This window comes from Mauremys mutica, chromosome 4, assembly GCF_020497125.1.
Source record: "Mauremys mutica isolate MM-2020 ecotype Southern chromosome 4, ASM2049712v1, whole genome shotgun sequence".
NCBI lineage: Eukaryota > Metazoa > Chordata > Testudines > Geoemydidae > Mauremys > Mauremys mutica.
Window position 1 is genome coordinate 65,793,065 of NC_059075.1, and position 24,603 is coordinate 65,817,667.

General features: G+C 39.4%; 1 protein-coding gene across 1 annotated transcript in view; it reads right to left on the reverse strand.

Moving 5' to 3' along the window:
* SIPA1L1 (signal induced proliferation associated 1 like 1) overlaps nucleotides 1-24,603 on the reverse strand; it is a 177,649-nt gene that overhangs the window by 13,792 nt on the left and 139,254 nt on the right. The window contains exons 11-15 of the mRNA XM_045014975.1: nucleotides 23,348-23,497; nucleotides 16,600-16,724; nucleotides 9,983-10,101; nucleotides 6,614-7,059; nucleotides 195-434 (exon numbers count right to left, since the gene is read on the reverse strand). Coding sequence (XP_044870910.1) covers nucleotides 195-434; nucleotides 6,614-7,059; nucleotides 9,983-10,101; nucleotides 16,600-16,724; nucleotides 23,348-23,497 — 1,080 coding nt within the window. The remainder of the gene's footprint in view (nucleotides 1-194; nucleotides 435-6,613; nucleotides 7,060-9,982; nucleotides 10,102-16,599; nucleotides 16,725-23,347; nucleotides 23,498-24,603) is intronic.

Below are 24,603 nucleotides of genomic sequence, written 5' to 3' on the forward strand. Positions count from 1 at the left end.
AAGAATGATAACCAAGCTATGGAATTTTTAAGCCACACTATGGAATTCTAGGGTAGAGATTCTAAAGTTCTATAGAGGTCTGATCATTTCATTAAATTCTATCGGACCTTTCCATACGGGAAACTTCTCTGGATTTCAGTGCTTCTTCATGTTTAAGTTAACAACCAAACAATAGAACCAAAAAACGCTCTTACTTTCTGGTATCCATAAACCCCACAGAGTTTATTGTCCCTCCAGGTTTTTTCCATCCAATCAGGTACTTGCTAGTAGCACCCTGGCGAGGGTAGAAAGTCCTAGGACCAGAGGAGGAGGAAGAGGAGGAGGAGAAAGAAGGTGCGAGCTGTGGGGAAGTAGCGGAATGAATCTCTTCTTTAGGTGAACTTCTGGCACTGGTGAAAACAACTGGGCTGGCAGAGTGTCGTGAGCTCATGGTACTGGGAGAGAAGCATAACAAAGACAAAGCTTAACTTAAGAGTGTGTGTGTGTGTATGCATCTTATGTAACTCTTTAAAAAACTGCATTTGGTTAGCAGGAATACAAAGTATTACTATTATTATTGTGATGTAAAGCTAATAATAATAATAATAATACTGTGCTGTTCTCTCGTGCCTTCCATCAGAGCACTTTTGAAAAACGAATGAATTAAACTTCACAAGCCACCTGTGAGGTACAAAAGTATCACCCTAAATTTACAGATGGTAAACCTAAGGCACAGAGAGGTTAAGTGACTTCAGGGTAACACAAGAAGTCTTGGCTGAGCTAGCAAGAGAACCCACGTGAGAGTCCTAGTTTATCCACAAGACCAGCCTTATCAATACCAAAAGATTTTTTTTTTAGTATTAAAGAAATCCCAACAATATATAACTCTAGAAGATATATATTACTGCCCTTATTCATTATTGCTCATAATTCAGAGTCTGCTGCTGGCACAGCTGACAATGCCACTATGAGACAACATGCTCTACTACGTGATAACAATGGAAGCACGAGAGTCCTGCAGACACAAACATTTTACTGTTACAGAAGTTTCATTTCAGTATTACCAAAAAAGGCTGAAGACCGGAAGAAGAGGATAAGTAGTTCGAGGAAACAAGAGTTTTGGTTTGCTAGGAATCAGTATGGATGAATATACTGAATACTTCTTTGATGAAAGACTCTGGGCAACATCATCAGTACTGGAGGGCTGCACTGACTGTACATTGAGGACTTACCTTCATTGAGATCCAAGACCTGAGGATTCTACAAGAGCTGAACCATTCTTCTGTGAAGTCTGTTAGTTATGTAGGCCATGATCATTGCAGTTGCTTGGGTGCCTAGCATTTTAAAGCCTAATTTTCAATTCTAAAAGTTTAAGAGGAAAAATAGGATTGCTCACCACAGTAGGAGAAGTCCTTTTTTCTTTTGCACCCTCTTACTAGGCGTATTTAATCAAGAGGAAGAAATCATTTGGCTAATACATATTCCCCCTAAACAGCATTCCAAGTGGACTGGACCTTGACCCCATGAAGCTGAATTAATTCTAGTTTTCCCTAGTCATTTCAAGGCAGTTGCATATGGGAGCAAGTAACATTGGGGAAAGAAGGAAAATGTTGGTTAAATAGGTTATTTTCTTGTTTCTGTCACTCTGTGTAAATAGCAAATCTGTGAGAGCAGTTCCATTAAAAAGAAGAAAAAATGACTAGGCAATTAATTTGCTGTCCAGCAGACCGGGCCTTAACTGAAACTGAACGGATTTTTATATCTCTAATTCCTGACATAATCTGTCTAGGCAAAGAATGAGGAGATTCAGAGTGCCTAATTCCAGCTGGTTTCCATCACAGGGAGAGGGTCCTGGATAAAACTAGTTTTCATTTATATGTTGATATGAAAGTTAGATGTGGTCTAGGAAGGAATTGGAACATTAAATTTTAAGAAGACTACATATTATGTTATGCTTTAAAAGGGTGGAGACATCTATAATTACAGCAAAACTTCAGGTATAGATTCGGTCCTGGAATGTCATCAGATATTTTAAGGACTTTGACACACAGTTTTCTTACTTACTTACTTTGTCTTCTCCATAACTGGAGCACTGGAAGGGGTGTGTGTATGTATGTGTGAGAGTGAGTAATTCTAGCATTTGAAACAGATGAGGTTTCTGGTATAAAGTGGTGTTTTCTGACTGTGAAATAAAAATTAAATGGATGGTTGAATTAACTAGTAGTTGAATGAGCCCTAAATTTTTAGCCTGAGAGCAAGTTCTCCAGTGATCCTGTCATGTGAAGGTGCATTGTCTCATTTGTTACTGAAACAATTATAGAAGATATTTAAGGCATCAGTTATGGTAACCTATTGTCTACACAGTTCATAATAATACTGAACATTTGATATTATATATCACTTTTCAATTGTAAATCTCAAAGGGCTTTGCAAAAGAAGGTATTGTTCTTCCTTTTTTTATAGTAGATAATGAAACTGAGTCAGAGATAACAAATGATTTGCCAAGGTCAAAAATTAGTGTGAAAAAATTCAGTTTTCCTGATTTCCAGTTGTGCTCCCATTCAAAACTTTCTTTTTAAATCTGTTCAGGCCCTAAAACATAGCTGACAATCATAATTTCTTCCAGTTATCTGCCAGTAAAAGTCAGATTGAAAACAACTGGGAACAGCTTGCCCATAGCAGGTCCAAGTACAGTCCACCTGAAATTGTATGTCACAAATCTTGTCCACTTATGTCCTGCACAAATATCACTTCTGCTAAAGAAACAGAGCAGAAGTAAGGAAAGAAATTCAGAAGCTGCTTGACTCTTTTTTTTTTTTTGAAAAGAGAAACTCCTACACATGCTGTGGAAACCAGTCCATCTATGAGACATCTCCATTATCAAGTTAAAATATCAAGTGCTCGGCTGGGATGTGGACCTTAAAAGAAAATTGTATGGGGTGGTTTTGTTTTTTAAATATTTTATAGTTCAGAAGGAGTGTTCATTTGAGAACTGGAGGTTTTTCCTTTTGTGTAGGAATATTAAAATTCCCATTATTTTTCAGAATGTTTAGGGTTAATGGAGAGTTACAGAGGGAGTGGTATCAATGAGGAGGGAAAAGAGGGCTTGTAAATAAATTTCCAAATCTATTCCATGTGTTTTTTTATACCTATTGTTATCAAGATGTTTCACTGAAGTGGGTATAGTAAACACATGAAATAAGATCCAAGCAGCAAAGAACACATGAAATATGCAAGGAACAGTGGGTGGCAGAGGGGGAGAAAAGTTAGCTCACAACAATTTATTTTTTTTATGCCCTTGATTTATATATTACACTGCTCCCCACTTGTCCTTCTTTAGATACAAGTTTTAAATATTTTTGGAGGTGCTCAATATTACAACATGAACATTCTAGGGATTAACCTGGTACTTTGGTGGCAGCATAATGTGCTATTGACACACAGGGATTAAAAGCCCCCAATATACAAGTTGTTGAATAACACAGTGCAAACGCTCTGAAGTCAGTGGGGCAGTGCACAAGTAAAGGCTTGGGACACAAGTTTGGGTACAGTCTACATGGGCCAGAAGGGGCTGGAAGCACTGTAGAGGCAGCACATTCAATTCCTGGGAAGAAAGTGGGGGACTCACATTGTTCGAGCTGGCAGTCTGAACAGTCTGATTGTCGCTGAAGGGAGTGGAGTACAACCCTCAGGCTTGAGAAAAGGTTTTTTTACACTGAACTTGAGTGTGGTAACAGGAAAGAATAAAAAAATATCTTTTCCTCCAACACCCATAAAATAATCCTAGATTCAACTCATATACATAAAAATATTGTCCAATCACGAAATACAACTTTTTAAAAAGCAATTTAATACCACATTGGGATGGAAATATCAGGGATTTTGTTTTTAGTTTTGATAGTGAAGACCACAAGAGACCATTTAGCTAGGGAGCAAATGAAAGTTTGACATAATTAATATGTTTCCTTTTTTATTTTAGGAAATTCAAACTATCAGTGCATATGCCTTCTGTTAATGATGTTCAGATATAATGATTCTGTGTAATTACTGCTCTACATTAATGCAGTCCTCCTGGGATGCCATGAGAAACCTGCACAATCATCAATAGAGATTTTTGGGAATGGGGATGGAGAAGGAAAACAAAGCCCAGCCAGAAATACTGCTGCAAAATTTAATCACTATAATTTACATTTTGCCACCAATTCTCAGGTACAAGTTCTTTTATGCACTGTCAAATAATCTGCAGACTAATTAGTGTCCTGTCTTCTAAAGGCACAAACACCCTAATTTGCAGTTATTTTATTTTCTGCAACTCTGTTCATTTTGTCACCAAACTAAGTTCCTCTTCCTCCAGCGTGGAATGATTGCCTTTGTAAATTATACCAAAAGTATTTTAGGTCTGCAGGCACAAGGTAAGCCTACAGGAAGTGAAGGGGAGGCTAAAAAAATAAATTAAAAAAAGGTGTGTGTGGAACCATCAAAATATGTACATGCCTTATTGAGTAACAGCATGTTCTTATTGTCACTCTTGACTTTCCTCTCTCCTTCCTTACCTGCTCTACCTGCTGGTAACCCTCACTTACAGTGTCTTAGCTAATCAAGAGTGCAGGCTCTTTTACTGTTTTGAGGCACTGAATACATTTCTGAATGCTCAAAAATTATCAAATAATAATGAAGGAATACAAGGCAGCCTGTCTTTTCTCCATGGCTAAAGACCAAATACTGTGCATTAATTTTGCAAGGTACTATAATACCATATTTCAAAATTAGGGTGCCTCAATTCTGTTCTACAGATTACTATATCATTTCTCTGTGTAAGGAACTGTACTTCCATTTGTTTTCAAATAAAGCAAAACAAGACTTATATTTTTTATAAAACCAGAGTAGTTTATCAAGAAAATTCAACACCATTCTGAAAAAATATTTATAGGAACAAACAATTTAAGTGTAGCTAGAGAAATGGGAATTGGGTAAAACCAAACAAACCATAGAAAAATGTCATGTTTGGAGATGTATTGCTACAGCACAGTGAAATGAGATGGTTTGACAGGCTAACCCTACAATCAGTTGGTATCAGTTTGTATACCCCTTATATTTCATGATATCATGTTTCCTTTTTTTCTTTTCATTCCCTGCCACTTTTTTATTTCTACTTTTCTATTTACACCATTTGCTGCATGGAGGGGAAAATGCTAGAACCTCAACAGCCCAAACATGTTTTTACTGTTAGGAATGTCTTCACAATGTAGCGTTTAGTACTTAATGTACTTAATGGCCCTTTTTCTCCTTTCTGAAAAACTTCTTCTAAACAAAAATGTTGCTGGCAACTTTCCAGCATTGTCATAAAATAAAAGTTATAAATGTCAGGTAAAAAAAATCAGTGTAAAGAGATACTTACATAAGGAGGCACTTAATGCCTACAATGCCCCTAGAACACAGACAGAACAGGATGGAACCCCATTAACAAAATCCCTAACTGAAATTACCATGCCACTGAGTGCAAGGAAATCATTCACTGCATTACAGACTCTATGACAAACCCAACTTGCAGTTACAGTATCAGACGCTGTTAAACTGGATGGTAAATCTCCAACTTTGCCTCATCTCATTTCTCCTCTAACAGAACTGTTAGCTGAAGAACTGTTAGCATCATATTTTCTACCCTCCAGCCCACTAGATATCTTATCTGTCTCTTAAAAATACAAAGAAATTAATACAAACAACAATAAATGCAACTGCCTGCCTAAAACCAGGAAGAAGAAAAAACAAAAAAGATAAATGCTTTCCCCTGCAGATTTATTTTTTTTTGCTTAGTACTATGTCATAAATGCATTTTTCTTCTTACAATGATTAATAACATTTAAAAAATAATTATATTTAGTATTTTGGGAATTAAGCTAGAAGATCTGATTTTTTTTTCACCTCTAATTTTTATGATTCACTTGTAGAATGAGTGCCTTTCATCTAAGGAGCTCAAAGCACTTTACAAAGATGTTCATTATCTTCCTTTTACAAATGGAGAAACTGAAAGAAAAAGGTAAAGTGACTGTCCTATGTCACACACACAGTCAGTAGCAGAGTGGGTACTAGACTCCAGGTCTCCTCATTTCCTTGTCCCTTACTGTATGTGTTAGATGGCACTACCTCCCAAGTATCTAAACAAAAAGATTGGGGGGGCATGGAGAGAGGAAGCAAATGTACAGCTATATTTTCCTGTATGAAACCACCACTTGAAAAAAAGAAACAAAAATTCCAAAATCAAAAGGGTATTGTTAAATTTATTTATCCCCTTGTTGACAATGATTTGAAAAGCAATGCTTGCACGATGTTCCCTATAATACACCTATCATACTAAAATCTTACATCATGTGTAACAGTGGTAGAGTGGAGCATGTTCCTGCTATCACAAATATTCACACACTCCTTAGACTGACTAGACCCACCAGTGGGAGATACAAATACCATGTGCAGTGTCCACTGTCAAACACCTTATGCAGTGGAATCTTTCAAACCTCTGGGTTAGCCAAAATAGGCACACAATTTTCCCTTAACAGTCACTTCTCATCTCTGATACCTTAGAGAGAGAGAAAGTGAAGGTGGAAGGGGCATCAGTCATGACTTGAGAGAAAATTACCTTGTGTGGGAAACAGCATCGCTAAGACTATAAGCACTGTTCTCTCTTGTTAAAGGATTGGAGGCTGGTTGACTCTTGGTGTGAATATCCAGGCTTAGTGAAGACTCCGTCTTCCGATCTACAACATGGCTTTCTTTTTCTAAAGTCCTGTCTGCGATGGAGACTACTTCACTGGAACTATGCCACAGTGGTGTCACTTTCTCCTTTGTAAGCCCTGATCGAGGAGACGTTGCTGAGGTTCCCAGAGAAGCTGTGCTGCCATGGCTGGGGCCATATGAGGTGGTATCTATGCCACTATCAGCTGAAGTCCCTTGAAGGTAGTTGTAGCTGTTCAGCTCTGACTCAGTGCGATCGCCACTGTCATACCATTTCTCATCACTATGGGCACTGGAGGCATTGCTGGAGAGAGTATTGCTACTGGAGTGGCTGGAGTAGTGGCTGTCAGACTACAAAAAAATGTTCATGGCTTTAATTCAGAATGATCATGATGAAGACAAGACAAAGAAGGCACAACTGCAGTATGGGAGCTCTACTTTTACACATGTCTGGGGGGGACTCAGAAAGTCTAAAAATTCACAGACCTAACTCAGGCCATCAGTTTAATACCCATTTTAAAGGCTTAGTATGACCTTAGACGGTCATGCCTTAATTTATCAGAAAAAGTCTAATTTACTCCACAATATTTTTACATTGTTTACTTAAAATTTAGTCACCTGTATGAAGCCCACTCACAAGAAAAACTGACCATTCATGTTTAAACTTGTGATATTCAATCGAACCTGCATAACAGCAGAGAAGTGCCCAATTCTTCAAAGTGCTTATAATTAAAAACAGCACAGATGCTCATTTTAAGGTGGTTTAGGACATGAGAACCCATCAATCCACAGCTGAAGCGTGTGTTATTTTAGTAATCTGATTACTTACCCAAAAGTTTGAGAAAGGACAGAATGAGCATCTCTGATTACTCAGGTCTCCCTTTACTAGGAAGCTCACTGCTTCCTCAGCAGCAATCTCCTTTGCAAATAAACACTGAAATGTATTATTTGGTTTTGAAAATATCACCTTCAAAAGGCAGAGTTAAAAGAAAAGAGGTTTCAGTGAAGTGAGCAAAAGGAGGAGCAGAGGAATGACCAGGCCAGAGTTCATCTAGTTCACTATCCTCTGACAAGCAGCCAGTGCCAGATGCTTTAAATGAATGCTTTAAACTTCACTGTGGGCATTTGTGAAATAACTTGATTATAAAGGAAATTTCTTCCTATCCCCCATCATCAGTTAGTGGTTGACTAATGCCCTGAAGCATGAGGGGTTATATCCCTTCTGAATTTCTTGTTTTTAATTCCTATGAAATGCAATTCTGGATGTTCTGCTCATCCATACAATCAGGTCTGAAGCTGCTATACTTTATGCAAGAGACATATTTGGTGGTTAGATGGTCAGAAGACAGGGGAAGGGGTGAAAAGGTTGTTTAAAACCACCTTTATTACTTCTCCTCCCTCCTTCCTTCCCTCCCAAACCCCTCCTCTCTCCATGGAGCCCATTGCACCAAGCACAGCTCAGGCTCTAGGCCAAGGGGATACGAAATATATAGAGAATTTTGTGGAGGATGGAGAAATAAGCATGGATCCACACAGTATCAGGAATCTCACTCTCTCTCCGATTTGTTGATGTCCTAGAGTAAGAATTCATAAAAAATGTGGAGTAACAGTCATTAAATTGATTCTAATTCCTAAATATCTTCAGATTCAACTATTTTAGTCTTCAGTAAGGCTGTTTCTCTTCCTACTATTCATCAATCTACAAGAATAAATAACAGCAAAGCAAACATTAAATTACAACAATGCAAGTATTAATTTATCATAGAAAAGTAGGACAAAGGGACCTCAAGTTCAGTTTAGTTCAATTTTTCCAGTCCTATATTTCTCTTTGGCCTTATTTATTACATACAAGTCATTTCCCATCTCCTATCTTGACATCTGTTCAGATGTGTTAATATAAAGACCAAATGTATAAAAATGCAAAAACAGGTTCATACTGCTGAGCGCAAGGAAGACAGGCCATCATCACTTTTATAAAGGAGTGTTTTTACTAGCTGGTAATAAAAGAATTTTGCAGCACACCAGTAGCAGAAGTGCCAACTATGTCCAAAACAGAGTGCTGGTCAGCAACAGCAAATCGTAAACAAATATCTGTATGGGAATGTTATTTGTGCATACGTCAACATAGTTGATCATTTCAGCATTATCAAGCAATTTAGTTTAGATAACTACATAATAAGGAAAAAAAAAATATATATATATATATAGTGTGTGTGTGTGTGTGTGTGTGTGTGTGTGTAAAAATAAATTCAATATTTTATATATATATATATATATATATATATATATATACACACACACACACACACACATACACAATAAGTGGCCTGATACTGTGGATTCACTTAAAAAGTTTCACCAGTTAGAAAGACTTTTGGTTCTAATGGAATTTAAAGTTTTAAAGGTTGCGACTATTACTGTAATCATGTTTCACACTGGTGAAAAGGTTAAGGGTGCCTTTGTAACAGCACTTGGCTTTCCATTGCAGTGGACCCAAATTTGATTTCTAATCTGGATCTCTCCCTTTCAGGGCTGGCAGAGGTTGGGAATGCTGCACACTTCACAAACAGATGCATGTCTGAGAAGCTCCAAAGGGTGTTCCTACCCAGTTCTACAGGGTCAGAAGGATGTAGTTTTCTATCCAGCGATTGAACATATGTATAAAGGTAAGAAAAACTCCTTCAGGCAGGACTCCAGCAGCTTTTATGGAAGAACCTTTCCAACTAGGGAAAAAGTTATGATCACATTTAAAGGAAATAAATGAGAGAGACTAGATAAAGAAAGGAAAATGAAAACAAAAACAAGTGTAGAGGCAAGGGAAGTACCATTTATATTTCAACGTATGTGTATGGATTGCTGCACCAAACTTCTAAACATTGCCATATGAAGCATTTTTGGTAAGTTCCCCAAATCTTGTATTTATCTGTGGCCTGGGGCTAGCTAGCGGGATTTACAAAGGATACTTCCTTTGGGAACAAAGTTCCCACAAATCCTCTGCTTATCACCAGGTACCAGACCAAAAACCTGCTGTTCAATTGGCAGTAAAATATTCCTGCTAAGAAATTTGCTATTAAAGCTGTGCTTAGCTTCTGGAATACTGAAAAGGCAACAGATCTGCTTTGCTGATTCCTCTATATTCTAACAGAGAAGTATGGTTTTTTGCTGATTTTATCATTATGTTTTTGAAAGATACTTTGCCTTTGAACGGCACCCAGGCCTTTTGGGCAGAAACAGAGTCAAACATTTAAAAATAATTTTTAATAAGTTAACTTACATGACCCTGCTTATTTGGAGACAAGTGAACAACAGGATCCTGCCTCATCAGTCTTCCACTGGGGCTGTCTCTGAAGGATGGCAGTACTTTTGATACAGCTGGGAGATGGCATGTGGGTTCTGCAATACAGCAAGCAACATTGCACTTACACAGTATATGCACTGTAGGGGCATCTGAGACAAATTAAGAAAACTTGAAACCTGATGTTACAGTTTGATTTTTCCCCACTGCTGTCATTAACCAAAACCTTTGGACATTCAGTCATAAATTTATTTCAAAATACAGAATGTATGGTATACAAACCGCATGTGAACAACCAAATGCCAAGTCCTCACCCGTAGTAAATCAGTACAGCTCCACTGAAGTCAATGAAGCCATGAATATTTACATCAGGTGAGGATTGTGCCGCACGTATCCAAGAGGATGGGGCCAGGATATTAAACCAGGTGCTGGCATACCATGAAAATGAATGTCTCTTTGTTCACATGGCCAGAGGACAATAAATTAGAAAGCTTGGTCCATCCCTGTTTAGCTGTGCTGTAAGCAAGGCAGAACAGACAAGTTACAGTGATCACTTAACTATACACATTTATTTCCCCTTTGAACTTCAAGCACATCTTGTATAAGTACCCCAAGTATTTCTCATCAAACCATCTATAAACAAACAGATATTTTTAAAAGAATCTATTGTCTAGTCCTAAACAGCAATATCATCTGTCGTACTATTTCTGTACCACTCAATGGTTTTGACTGTACTCCATGAAAATCCAGTTATTGACCTGTAGTGTAACTTGTTCTTCGAGATGTGGGTGCCGATGTGTATTCCACTCAGGTGCACATGTACCCAGCCAATCGAAGCAAGAGAACTTTGCTTTGTAGTACCCATCGGGGCAATGTTCATGCCCTCTGGCCTTCAGAGCCCCTCCCATGGCTAAATAAGGGCAGCACCACCCCAACCACCCTCAGTTCCTTTGCACCAGAATCCAAGACTAGGACAAAGGGTGGGTTGTGGAATACATATCTGCACCCACATCTTGAAGAACAAGTTATAGTACAGGTAAATAACTTTTTTCTTCAACTGGTTGCAGACATGTCTTCCACTGAGGTGACTCACAAACAATACTGGTGGGAGATAGGGCTTGGAGTCTTCTTAAACAATGACTGCAGAACTGCCTTTCCAACTGACTTCCTTTCCCATCTGACCTAGATGCTGTGGTAATCACATAAGGTTTGGCAAAAGAATGGACAGAAAACCATGCAGCAGCTCTGCAAATGTCCCCAAGATTGACATATCACTGAAAAATGCAATTGACGAGGCTTGAGTCCTTGCTGAATGAGCCCGTAAGGACTGTAGGGGCGTGGTCTGAGCTATTCCATAAGTTGTGGTAATGCAGGAAGTTATCGACCTAGAAATCGTCTGCCCAGATACTGGCTGACCTTTCATATGATCCACACAAGACACAAAGAGCTGAGGTGGTAATGAACAAAATGATTTAATTCTTTCCAGACAGAATGTCAGGCATGATCTCATATCTAACATATGAAGCTGCTGTTCATCTGCATTCAAGCAACAAAGAATCCTGTGGCACCTTATAGACTAACAGACGTTTTGCAGCATGAGCTTTCGTGGGTGAATACCCACTTCTTCAGATGCAAGGTCTTGCATCTGAAGAAGTGGGTATTCACCCACGAAAGCTCATGCTGCAAAACGTCTGTTAGTCTATAAGGTGCCACAGGATTCTTTGTTGCTTTTACAGATCCAGACTAACACGGCTACCCCTCTGATATCTGCATTCAAGTGTGTCTTAGGAAAGAATACCTGTAAGTGGATAGGGTGGTTAAGATGAAACTGCAAAACTTTTTTTGACAAAATGTTTGGATGTGGCCTCAGGGACACTTTGTCTTTGAAGAACTGTGTATATAGAGGCTATGCCATAAGGGTTTGCAGTTTGCTTACTCTTTTTGCAGAAGTTATAGCAATAAGAAAGGCTGTCATTGGGGAAATGAGAGACAAGAAGCATGATGCTACTAACACAAATGGAGGACCCATGAGGGCGGCCAGTACAGTATTGAGGTCCCACAATGGGACTGTTTCCTTCACAGGTGGAAAGTGCCTTTCAGAAATCTCACTACCATGAAGTTTGAGAAAACTGACCTCCCTTGGATTGGAGGATAGAATGATCGTTGCTGAGTGGCCCCTCAACAAGATAAGAGCCAGATCTGAGGATTTCAAATGTAGTAAGTAATCCAAATCTCCTGAACACAAGTTAACATTCTCTTATTGACCAAACTGAAAAATGTTTCTGCTTGGCCAAACAGGTAGTACTAGTAGATGATTAGAACTCTCCTAACTGCTTCTGAACATTGATCTTCATTCTCACCTAGCCATCCACCATCCGTGCTGTGAAGTGTAACACTGCTCAGTGCCAGATGTGCAACCTGGCCATGGCATTGATTCACTAGGTTGGGAAGATAAACACAAGATCTGGGAGTTTGAACAGACAGACTGAGGTCAAAAAACGAACATTGTCTTGGCCAACCTGGTGCAATGAGAATCAGTTTGGCATGGTTCAACTTCAGTTTGAGGATACCCTGAGAGAAACCGTAACATAGCCTGGAGTTCATAAAAAATGTAACTTCTCATGTGTCTTTTCAGAAAACAAAGACTGTCCATCAAATGGTATTTCTTCTATGGTCTGATTTTATGTACAGAGCAATGCCTGAGTTCTGCAGCCAAGAAGCCCTCTTCATTGAGACATGGCAGTGTGCCTTCCTCCTCTTCTAAGAGGAGTGTGAGTCTCTTTGAGCCCGGGAGTGGCCCTGATTAGTTTTATGAGTTCTCTTCCTTGGGGGAGCAGATGAAGGGGACTGGTCCCTTTTTCTCTGAGAAGGGTCTGAATCTGGTGGCCTATCCAAGGTCCACACCAGCTCTGAATACTGATGGCCCTGGTATCTGCAGTGGGCCAAATCTGGCTTCATGGCTTGTTCCATGAGGTGCTGTTTTAAACACAAGTGCAAGGCAACTTGAGTGCTTTTCTTAAAAGAATGGCAAATGGAGCACTCATTTGTTGTATTTTAGGAGAGAGAGACAATAAACATGTATGGGGATTGTTATTTGGAAATGCCACCCCGCAAAAAGGATGGAGCTTAAATCCTGGTGAGGGCATAGTACCATATAACACTTATAAACAGAACTAATTCCTAAACTGACTACAAGGGTATTGCTAATTAACAATTTACAGACAATCGCACCGTTGTTGTCAGAAACCGAGAGGTAAAATCCACACAGGAAGCTCCAACTCAAGCTGCAGCAGTGAGAAGGAACTGAGGGGGGGGTCAGAGTAGTGTCACCCTGATATAGGTATGGAAGAGGCTGAGGGCCACAGGATGCAAGTGCTGTCCCAACAGGGACTGCTAAGCAAAATTCTCTGACTTCGGTGCGTTGGGTGCATGCACATCTGAGCGGAATACAGTTCTGCAATGACTTGAAGAAGAAACAGCATATATTTGGCCTTGTCTACATGAGAAAGTTGTACCAATTTAACTAAAACAATTTAGAAATGGAATTAATTAAATGTGTGCAATCTCCTTGTTTGGACACTCGTACTTGGTTTAAGTGTGCCTTATATCAGTTTAAGGTAAGTGGATAAGGAGGTGTTTGAATATAAAAAGCAGTTAATTCTTTTCTGAGAGGTCGCTATAGAAGTATAGAGGTCTTGCATGGAGGGTTCCCCAGAAATATATATTTGCTTTCAAAGAGCTAAAAGAGGATGGGTCTTGGTGACAGTTCTTCACATGGACCTTTTAGAGATACTGAATACTCCGCATTCTTAAAATGCAACATTTAAGAGAAATTTGTGCTTACAAAAACCAAGGAACTTAGAGTACTAGAGGGTCACAGACTTCATAGTTTTTGTAGGGTGAGTTTATCGCACTTTCCAGGGGCTCCTTGAATCCCTCCATTCCACCTCATGAGCTCCCTACATGCCACCCTCCTAACCCGCACTGTCTCGGGGATTCCCTTGAAATGTCACCCAATCTCCCCTGCTGCCAAGGGTTCTGTGTGACCCCCACATTCTCCCTCCTCCCATACCAGGGTTCCCCATTCTCCCCCACTATGCTGGCAGATGTGTACACCCCCGTTCCCACCTCCCCCACAGCCTCCATTCTCCCCTTTTTGCCCATGGCTGTGTGCCCCCCCCATTTCTCACTTACCCCTTTCCAAGGGCTGTGTGCTACCCTTTCCCCATGGCTGCATGTCCTCCTTCTCCCATACTAGGCTCTTCCAATCTCTTCTTCCACGAGGGGTTCTGTGTGCCCCCCTTCCTCCATTTCAGGGTCCTCTATTCTCCCCCCACGAGGGGCTCTGTGTTTGCCCCCATTCCTTTCATCTCTTCTCCCTGAAGGCGAGTCTGTCTGCTCCCCATTTACTCTTCCCCCTATAGTAGGGTCTCCCTCATGCTAAGGGCTCTATGTACACCCCCCCTTCCCACTTCCTTCCATGTTCATCATTACCCCTTCCCTCCTATGCCAGAGACCTTATCTGCCCCTCATTCCCACCTTTCACCCATGCCAGGGGCTGTTTTCCCTCTTCCCCACATACCATGGTCCCCCAAACTCTGCCACCAATAATTTTTCCCCAAATCAATAGTGTTCTGGTTACTGATGGCTAGAACATTCCCTGAAAAATTGGAATTGATTGAATGCAGCATTCAGAAGTTATCATGTTACCTTCATACCCACAAACAGTAATGCCATCAAGTGTAGCATAAGGCATTCACAAGCTTGATCAACCAGTTGCAACCGGGCAAAGTACAGATGAGAGCTATCCAAATTTCCTCAATATAGCTACTCTCTCTCTCAATCTTTATCTATAGCATTGTTATCATTCTAGCCCTAATGAGTCCTCTTACTCTGGTAAATGTGACAAAATGGTGATTTGGTGCAATGGACAAACATTCTTTAAAGTCTAGGGTGAGGCAGAAACAGCAGTGTGTGAACCTACCGTGACTTATGTCCTACCTATTTACAAACCCTAATATTGCCTTCTTAAAGCTAAAGAATTCTAATTATTTTGTAGTGAACCAAACTGCTACATAGCCTCATCAGGACTGACATTACAGCTTCCAGTCAGAACTGTCTGAATGCAGGACACTACCCAAGAGAGATACTGAGAAATAGCCCTGTATCCTCCCTCTTTGCTTTTGACGGATCTTGGGACCACCTTTCCCACCAGAAACACAATTTTTACTGCTCCTTTCATTTTCTTTAAGCCAATACTGTAGCACCTAACATTCCACAGCAGAACCTGCTGGCAGCTCTATTCAATGCCAGCACCAATACACAACAGAGAAGCTGCAGAAGTAATGCTGAACAAGAGATCAGTTTTACATGTGTCGTTACCATCACAACAGTATGAAAACATATGCAATTAAAAATCATTCTGTCAGAATGAGAACAGATGAGTATAATCACAGGTTTTCCATGTTAAAAGGAGAAAGAGATGACAGATGGCTTCATTAATAAGGCACAGCTCATTAAGGCTCTGAAGTTACTGGAATAAAGTACGTCTTCAGAAACTGAGAATCACAATGCACTTCCCAATGCCTGCTGCATTCACTGAATCCTTTCTTCTGTGTTCAAGACTAGCACATTTATATAGGAATAAGAGCAAACTACAATGCAGTAAGAAGATCTTATGTGCAGACAAGGTTGGGAAAGATATGGGCTTACAAGAGTAGCTTCAATTCCTTGGTCCTAAAATGTCCTAAATTCCTACTAACCTATAACAACAGAAGAATTTAAAAAAATAGCAACCTTGACCAAACTAGTCATATTGTAAAAATGTAATTGGTTGGCTATTGTAGGGCAAAACTTGTATTAGTGTCAGACTCTCACTGGTATCAACTAGTGTCAAATTGTCACCTCAATGCACAACAGCGATATATAAAGGAGAAAAAGGTCTATGTACTGAAACGCCAAATGAGGGCTTAACAGTGCAAATCTTCAGTACCCAGCTGTTTTATATAGTTAATATATTTCTTCAGCTGACAACTTAATTGCAAAATGCAAAGAAAATGTATACACTGATGGAAGGCAATTCTAACCAAGCTACAGATATATTTCACTATTTAAACTTTAATTGCATTTTTTCCATTTTGTACATGGGATTATTATAGCTTCAATGATCAAACAATCAATTTGCATTTATATTGCACCATTTGAAAGAGAAAATCACAAACACTTAAGATAAACTAAGCGAAAATTAAACTAAGCCGAACCACTGGGGAGAGTAGGTGTGGTCAAACAAGTCTTCAACAGCAAGACAAACTAAGAAGTGTGTCTATCTAAATTCTTAAGGACATGGTGTTCCAGAGAATGGGAGAATTATGAAAGGTTTAGCCTCACAACTGCAGTTCTTCCTCAGGTGATACTCAGAGGTCTCAAAGACACAGACTGAAGTATATCTAAGATCTAATAATTCATTCTGATTAATAAGAGTAACATTCACAAAGAGAAAATACAGTGCTTTAGAAGCTTCTCTCACTGCATGGCGAAATATATTGCCAAAATCACCTTGTGGTTAACACTCTTTGCTTACTGCAGAAGTTACCTACCCATCTGGTCAGCAATACTATCCTCACTCCTCTGCCAGCTTGGTGTGGATTTGCCGCTGCCACCAGTATCTGTCTGCGTGTTCTGCCTGTCAATGGAGGCAGGGGATCTACGACTCATTCCGAACCTGTTGTAGTGTCCCCAAAACAAAGGTAGACAACAGTTTTAATTATGCTTAAATCCCATGTAGAAGAATAGCACTTACAGAAAAACGCTTATTACATCAAGTAACTTGACCCAGAAATCCAGAAACATAGCTTCTTGTGGGATTTATAATGCTTTTCCTTTCAGTTGTTGGAGGTCACTTACCACCTCTTATTTATAAAATACACAGTATATATATTAAACCATTAATTTACTGAGCACCTCTGTTCAAGAACCCCTGGTATCAGTTAAAAAAACTAATTATTTAACCCAAAATTGGTCCTGTGTACTAAATCACCAGTCAGCATGCTAAGTCGGATGAACTTTTTCTGTTCTTAAAATATGCTAAATTATTTTGTTGCAAGATGCATTCTGGAAGCGTTAGTTGTTTTTACTAATGTAAACAGTAGATTCACCTTTTTCAGTTGACAATCATTGAGTTTTGAGCACTGCTTACTTTGTGCCAGGCCTTGCCAAGGCTGAGCCCCGGCACTTTTAGGCTTGGCAGTTTATAGCCCCGGCACCTCTGGGCCTGCTGCATCAGTTATGAATGTAAAGAAACTGCTTGAGCCCCGGCACCTTTTTTCATTACAAATTAAGCACTGGTTTTGAGAGAACTATTTCGAGAGAACAAACAAGAGGCACCAAGGAAAAAGTTGAATTTGTTTTTTGCAATTTCCCACCCCAGTAGGCATCAACATGAGATTTTTAATTCTTCAGCCAAAAATGAGTGAAAAATTAGGGGGGCAAAAGGTTGTTTAACTGGTTTTCAGTGTTGCTGTAGCCATGATGGTCCCAGGATATGAGAGAGACAAGGTTGGGGAGGTAATAGCTTTTACTGCACCAAGTTCTGTTGGTAGAAGGTACAGAGAGCTGAGGAAGATCACTGTTCAGCTTGAAAGCTTGTACCTTGGCCACCAACAGAAGTTGGTCCAATACCTGATTGGTTTGTCACATGACCAGTCATGAGGAAGTCCAATGGGCTAATGATGCCTCCAAAGGCTGAATTAGAATTCTTTTTTATTCAAGCACCAATTTCATATAAAGCAGAGCTTTTTAAGTCTGATTTCATTCACTAAAGGTGTGATTTAAAGATTACAAATTTTACTGAAAGCCAGTGGAACTGTGGCCCCAACTCACTTAGGCTCTTTTGAAAAAGTAAGTATTTAAAAGGTGCTGGATCAACAGTCCTAGACCATGAAGTGCTATCTAGCCACACAAGTACAACATAGGGAGTGACTGCATGAATTTCCCTACACTGCCATTCATAGAATATTAGGGTTGGAAGGGACCTCAGGAGGTCATCTAGTCCAACCCCCTGCTCAAAGCAGGGCCATTCCCCAGACAGATTTTTGCCCCCGATTCTCTAAATGGTCCCCTCAAAGATTGAACTGACAACTCTGGGTTTAACAGGCCAATGCTCAAACCACTGAGCTAGCCCCCCCCCCCCCATTAAAGTGGGCTGTGAGGTTTTACAGACTTCATAGACTATTTTATCCTTGGCTTATCTGCTGCGGTGACCAGCATGTCACTACGTGCCAACAGTAGCAGTGATTTTGGGGATGTGGGCATTTGTCCATTAATAACTAGATTGAAAGCACCAATGCATTCCACATGGGCCATGGAATAGCCATTACCTGGGTAATTTAGGGTGAATGACTGATTTGGGTTAGTTTCAAACTTGAGGCTTTGAGATAATGGATCAGCTTTGGCTGAGATAGATGAATATCTGAAGCCATTGTTTTTCCTTAATTTCCACACACATTTTTGGGTGGGATTTTCAAAAGTGCCTAAGGGTATGTCTACACTGCAATAAATGCCCAAAGCTGGCCTATGTCAACTGGCTCAGACTCATGGGGTGCAGGCTGCAAAGCTATAAAATTGGACTGTAGATGTTTGGATTAGGCTGGAGCCTGTGCTCTGGGACCCTCCCCCATTGCAGGTTCCCAGAGCCCAGGCTCCAGCCCAAGCTGGAATAGCTACACTGCAATTTTATAGCTCCGCAGTCTAAGCCCCCTGAGCCCGAGTCAGCTGAGACAGGCCAGTTGCAGGTGTTTTACTGGACTGTTGACATACCGTGACTGACTAAAGAGCACAGGCCTGATTGAAAGTCATATAATGAGGAGATCTGTCAATCAATTCATTAAGACACTGAATACAATGTATTCAAATTGTGGTGTGATACTTGTATATGTCTGTTCAATAAGCAAGTATCTGACAAGCAGAAATCCGTAGCAAAAAGCAACTCAAAAGCATATCAAGAAGGTACAGAAACAAGAGGTCATTTGTAAAAGGCCAGGCATTCAGGATGTGGTACTAATCTGCACAGTAACTGCAAGGAATGTAGATAGGGAGGAGAGGAGTAAAGAGATCTTAAAAATGAACAGAGACAGGTGACTATGTTTCCCACTTAAATGCAATTGTAGTCAAGGCCCTGTATACGCCAGAGCAAACTTGACCTAAATTCTGGGGCAAGACCCTGCGTATTCAAACATACTCCAGTGGAGCAGACTGGAGATTCTTGCGACAACTTCAGGAAAATCACACACAAAAATTGAAGTTTAATTTAATTATATATGAAAATGAAAAATAGCCATTCTAGTATCTCCCCCCCTTATTTAATATGACATTAAATTTTTTCATGCTGCCCCAAAATTTTTAATTTTCAAATATGCTGCAGAGTAATGTACTGAAAATGCATAACTAACATAGAAGCAAATGATTTTGGCAGTTAAGAGTGGACAGTTGGGGCTTTTGGCATCTGGAAAGGTGTGAGATGTGGAAGATAGTTAAAGTCTATGGGATGAATCTATTAAAGTTTGTGGGATGTTAAAATGATCAGGTGTGAAACAGTTAATTTGACATTGAAATTTGTATTATATTTCGAAATGAATAAAGGGATACTGTTCTGAGAGGTACTGGAGCAACTCCCATCTCCGAACTATCGTTTCAGGTTGTCTGCAGATTCAAGGAGACACAAGGTAATAATTTTACACTCAGCACATATTTGTAGGGTTCTATTTGCAGCCATGAGAACTAAAACCTTTTTTTATTTAAATGAAAGCCTAGATTCTGAAACACAAGCAAAGGATGGATTCTGGCAAATTCCACTGCTAAACAATTGTGGAATACACAGGATCCTCCTTTATCCATCAATATCTATAAATGTAATATGCTGTATGATTTTAATACTGCAGTTTAAATATTAGATTCAGATAGTCTAGTCATGGTTAGACCATTACTTGACGGATTTCATGAACATATCCAGAATTTAAAATAAAAAAAATAAAACCACACAAAACAACCATTAAAACTGATGAACAGCAACAGCAGATAAGCTTTGTACACTTCACAATAATTCACATCATGGAATTTCCCCAGCTCCAACTACTTAACATAACAGTTGAAATGAAAATAAACACATCTCACCCTGCCAAACATAGGCCTCACAGGTGATCCCTAATACTGAAATGGAAACCTGCCAACCAGTAGCGTGCCATCACATATTTAGTCAGGCATACAACTGTACACTTGAATGCAGAATGGCATCCTCTGCAGTGTGACCTCACATGCACTGTAGGTGCGAGGTCATGCTGTGTGGAGGTCTCCATTCTGTCCTATAATTTCCTTCCCATCAACATCCCATAAACTTTAAAGGATATATAGAATTCTACCTCGTAATCCAAGAGATAATGGGAATTGTCTAAATCAAACACTGTGAAAGACTTTTACACAAGTATTACTGTATTAATAAATTACATTAGAGATGTATGGTTTTAATATTTTTTTTAAAACGCTGATCACTTCCCTAAACATTAGCTGAGTGACTATTGAAACAGTGGTAACATCTGGTAGTGGGTATCTGTCCATGCTACCAAAAATAAAAAAGGAGTAATTAGAATCAGTATTTAAAAGAGAAGTTCAAGATCTAAAAACTCATTTATCATATTGTGTGACTCAATATTTTATTCTTCACATAATGTTCTCCTAATTAACATCCTTGATATCAATATTCATCATCAAGTGCAATGTAATATGCTTTGCTTAATTTATGGTGTATTTTTATCAAAGAGGACATCCGAGATCTATGAAAATACGGTTTGTTAATCTTGGTGAAATCTAATCATTCCCCTATTAATTAAGATGCAACAAACATGTTTATTTATTTATTTTTATTAACTAGGCCATTTAAAACTTACTAATTAAACTAGAAAATAATTAGTGTTGGTTGTAGTGGTATATTTTATGCCACTTGCATTATAAAAGTTGTCACAGGCCTCATGAAAACAGCAGAAATGCATCTTTAATTCCCAAAGGAACACAGGAAAATAGTTTATTTCATACAGCCAGAAAAGGAAAAACATTCATTCGTTGTTTTATACTCCTTTTTTACATTCTATTAACATTCATACATATACATAAAAACCATACAATACAAACAGAAGTGTACATGAAACATATATCTATAATATATACAGCAAGCCCCATCTGGATACTGCTGAAGTGAATGAGGCTTTTGCCATTGTTTTTAATGGGGAATGATCAGGACCAATAATATAGTAGGATCACCAGTTACTGTTACAATAAATATTGTTGGATAAAGTTTCCATCCTACCCTCTATTTTCAATTACTCGTATTCTGAAACTTTCATCTTTCAGGCTGAAATTTTTCATGCTTTGTCTTTATACCTGGAGGTGAAGTTTTGGACAGCTTTAACAAATATGGTTCAGCACTTTATGAGCATGAGAACAATGGGGAGGAGACAGAGGGGCACGGTATTTTTCCCCATCAAAAAATAGAAAATCTTGCTAGTTTTTCCTAAACAGTTTCTACAGCCACGTCATCGTGCTCTGAAAGGTAAATTTGCCAAACAAATTGCCTGTTTTGAGGATCAGTGCCATTTCTTATCATTGTTCATTTCATTATTCCAGTGCAACATGGTTTGATTTGACAGACTTATTAATCTTTTAAAACAGTTAATTTAGTATGCAAGTGTGGTTTTGTTTTCTGAACTTGTAAAATGCTCAGCAAAGAAGGATCCACTATAAGTATGTGCATGAATAACTTGTACAGTGAAATGGGCTAAAATAGGACTTTTGTGCACTTTGGGATGATTCACTTAGGACAACACTTAGGCACATGCATAAATCAATCCTTATTCAGAACAGTACTTAATCTGTCCAGAATAGGGATGCTTTTCTGAATCTGGGCCTTTTTGTTGGTGTGCGGGAGGGAACCTGCTCTGCAACAGGGGAAGGCACACAGCACCTAACATTTGCAGGGGAAGGTATCTTTCCTGCAAACTTCCTAATCTGTAATGGAGCAAGACCACCTCAAAGTACTTGACACCTTGCTAAACCTACATGCTTCCATGCTGCACAGGACAGACGCTCCCATCTGCAGACTTCCCTAACATGCATAGGACAGGGTGTTATACAAGCTAGGTCAGTGGTCCCCATCTATGTGCACCAGCATACTGGCCGGCGGAGAAGCATCCACCGAAATGCTGCCGAAAAGCAGCGTCATCAAGAGGCATCGCTGCCGAAATGTCGCTGATTTTCGGCGGCATTTTGGCGGCAACGCCTCTTGATGATGCTACTTCGGCGGCGATGCCTCTTGACATTGCCGCTTCTCGGCGGCATTTTGGCGGATGCTTGTCTGCCGGCCCCAGTCCTTGGTGGCTCGTTGTCTGGCGCCCACCACCCGGAAAAGGTTGGGGACCACTGAGCTAGGTAGTTTCAGACAATGGAATTGACATCACTATTGCGACTTTATAAGCACCAACCTGGAGAGGATTACACATTGACCGTCAAACTATCTAAGGAGACTCCAGAGAAATGCTTCAGTGTGAACTATTAAGCAGTTTTTCTCCCTTCCTCTTCTCTGTAAGGGGTATTCTTAGGCATGTAGTTCTATCATTGCCAATTATTTTTCTTTCCCTACTTAAAAATGTTTGATTCATTTTTCCTTTTCAGTGTTCTATGAAAATGATACATATTTAATTTCTTCCTCCATGAGTTTTCCCCAAATGTGAATAGTGGATCATTCCAAGGAGCTTCATGATATCAATAAAGTTGGAGGAGACAGGCTGAAATCAGAGACACTTTTAATATGTGAAATAAATGCTATTTTGAACAGTCCCTATAAGTCACTTAATACCCTTATGTCTAAACTATCTAAGTCTTAGATGAATGTATCACTTTCTTGCTTCAAAAAAGCAGTACAGGCTGCAAAGTCAAAAGGCTAAGAACTCAGTCTGAGTATTGTGCATTATTGATATCATTTAAGAAGCAAAAGCTGTGAAGTGAAGAAGATTGCAACATGAAACCGATGCATTTAATGAAGACTCAGATACTTCAAGGTCTCTGCAGATGTTAGCCTGAGCATTGTCAGAGAGAGAAAAAGTGAGAGGACTCTTCAACCTCACTTTTTTTTTCCCCAAAAGTGAGGCAAGGAAAGAAAAACTGTTTTAGTAACTTCATGTAAAGAATAGTTTGTAAACCAGCAGAGTAAGCACAGCTCATATATTTTATAACTCTAGCCACCAAATGGAAGAGGGAAACCTCAACCAAACAGCACCTAAAAAAAAAAAACCTGGTGCCTACCCTTCTGGCATAGATTTTTGTCTGTAGGTTCCCCCACCAGAGCCAGTCTCACTCGAGGACAACAGATTGCTGGGGGAGCTACGACACTGCTGTGATCTTGCTAAGGCAATGGATGAAACTGTGACGTAGACATCGGAACCAGGAGACAACCTGTTTAAAGCAAACAAACAAACCCAGTCAAAGTCTATAAATCACAGTGTAAGGCATAATGGGCAATATGCACAAATTGCCACATCAGCAGTAAGCGTTGCTTCATGGAGATAGTAAAATTGAAGCCATTTGGAGGGTAATGCATATTTTCCCCTATTAATCTATTCGCTGTGGGAATAGTGGGAAAACAGACTTGGAAAAATAACTTTAGAAAAACATGCCAGTTTCCAAAGACTGCCAGAAATAAACTTGTTGAATTGTTTTTGTAGTTTGCTAGTCAGGAATACTGAAACACAACATACTTTACCCACATACCATATAACTGATTTATTCTTACATTTCAGAACAAAGCCTGTGTGTGGAATTTTAACAAAATGCAGTACTTATCAATACCAACTCTTCAAGCATATAGAGCTGGTCTCTTTGCTACCGTTGTTTTGTTCATTAAAATACTAGGATTGTAGACTTGGTTAACGTTATTTATAAATCAAAAATTGGGATGTTCATCATTCCTAAATACACAGAATTGATGGCTAGCACCTTATAACTTTGTTGGTAACTACATACTTGTGTCACATGGAGCTACCTCCTAACAATACAGCAACAGTATATCATAAGTGGCTAGAGTTCCAACATTCACATCTGGACAATAAGTTTGAACAGGGGTATCCTTACTTTGTCCAGCAAGGATATCTGTCCTGCAATTGAGGTTTCGGGTCATTTTTTGGTTCCTGTGTATTCTGTCTCCAACGTATCAAGTAGAGCCTATACCGGGGTAGGCAACCTATGGCACATGTGCCGAAGGCGGCATGCAAGCTGATTTTCAGTGGCATTCACACTGCCTGGGTCCTGGCCACCGGTCCAGGGGGCTCTGCATTTCAATTTATTTTTAAATGAAGCTTCTTAAACATTTAAAAATCCTTATTTACTTTACATATAACAATAGTTTAGTTATATATTATAGACTTACAGAAAGAGACCTTCTAAAAATGTTAAAATGTATTACTGCCATGAGAAACCTTAAATTAGAGTGAATAAATGAAGACTCAGCACACCACTTCTGAAAGGTTGCCAACCCCTGGCCTATACTGTTTTTAATGATTCCA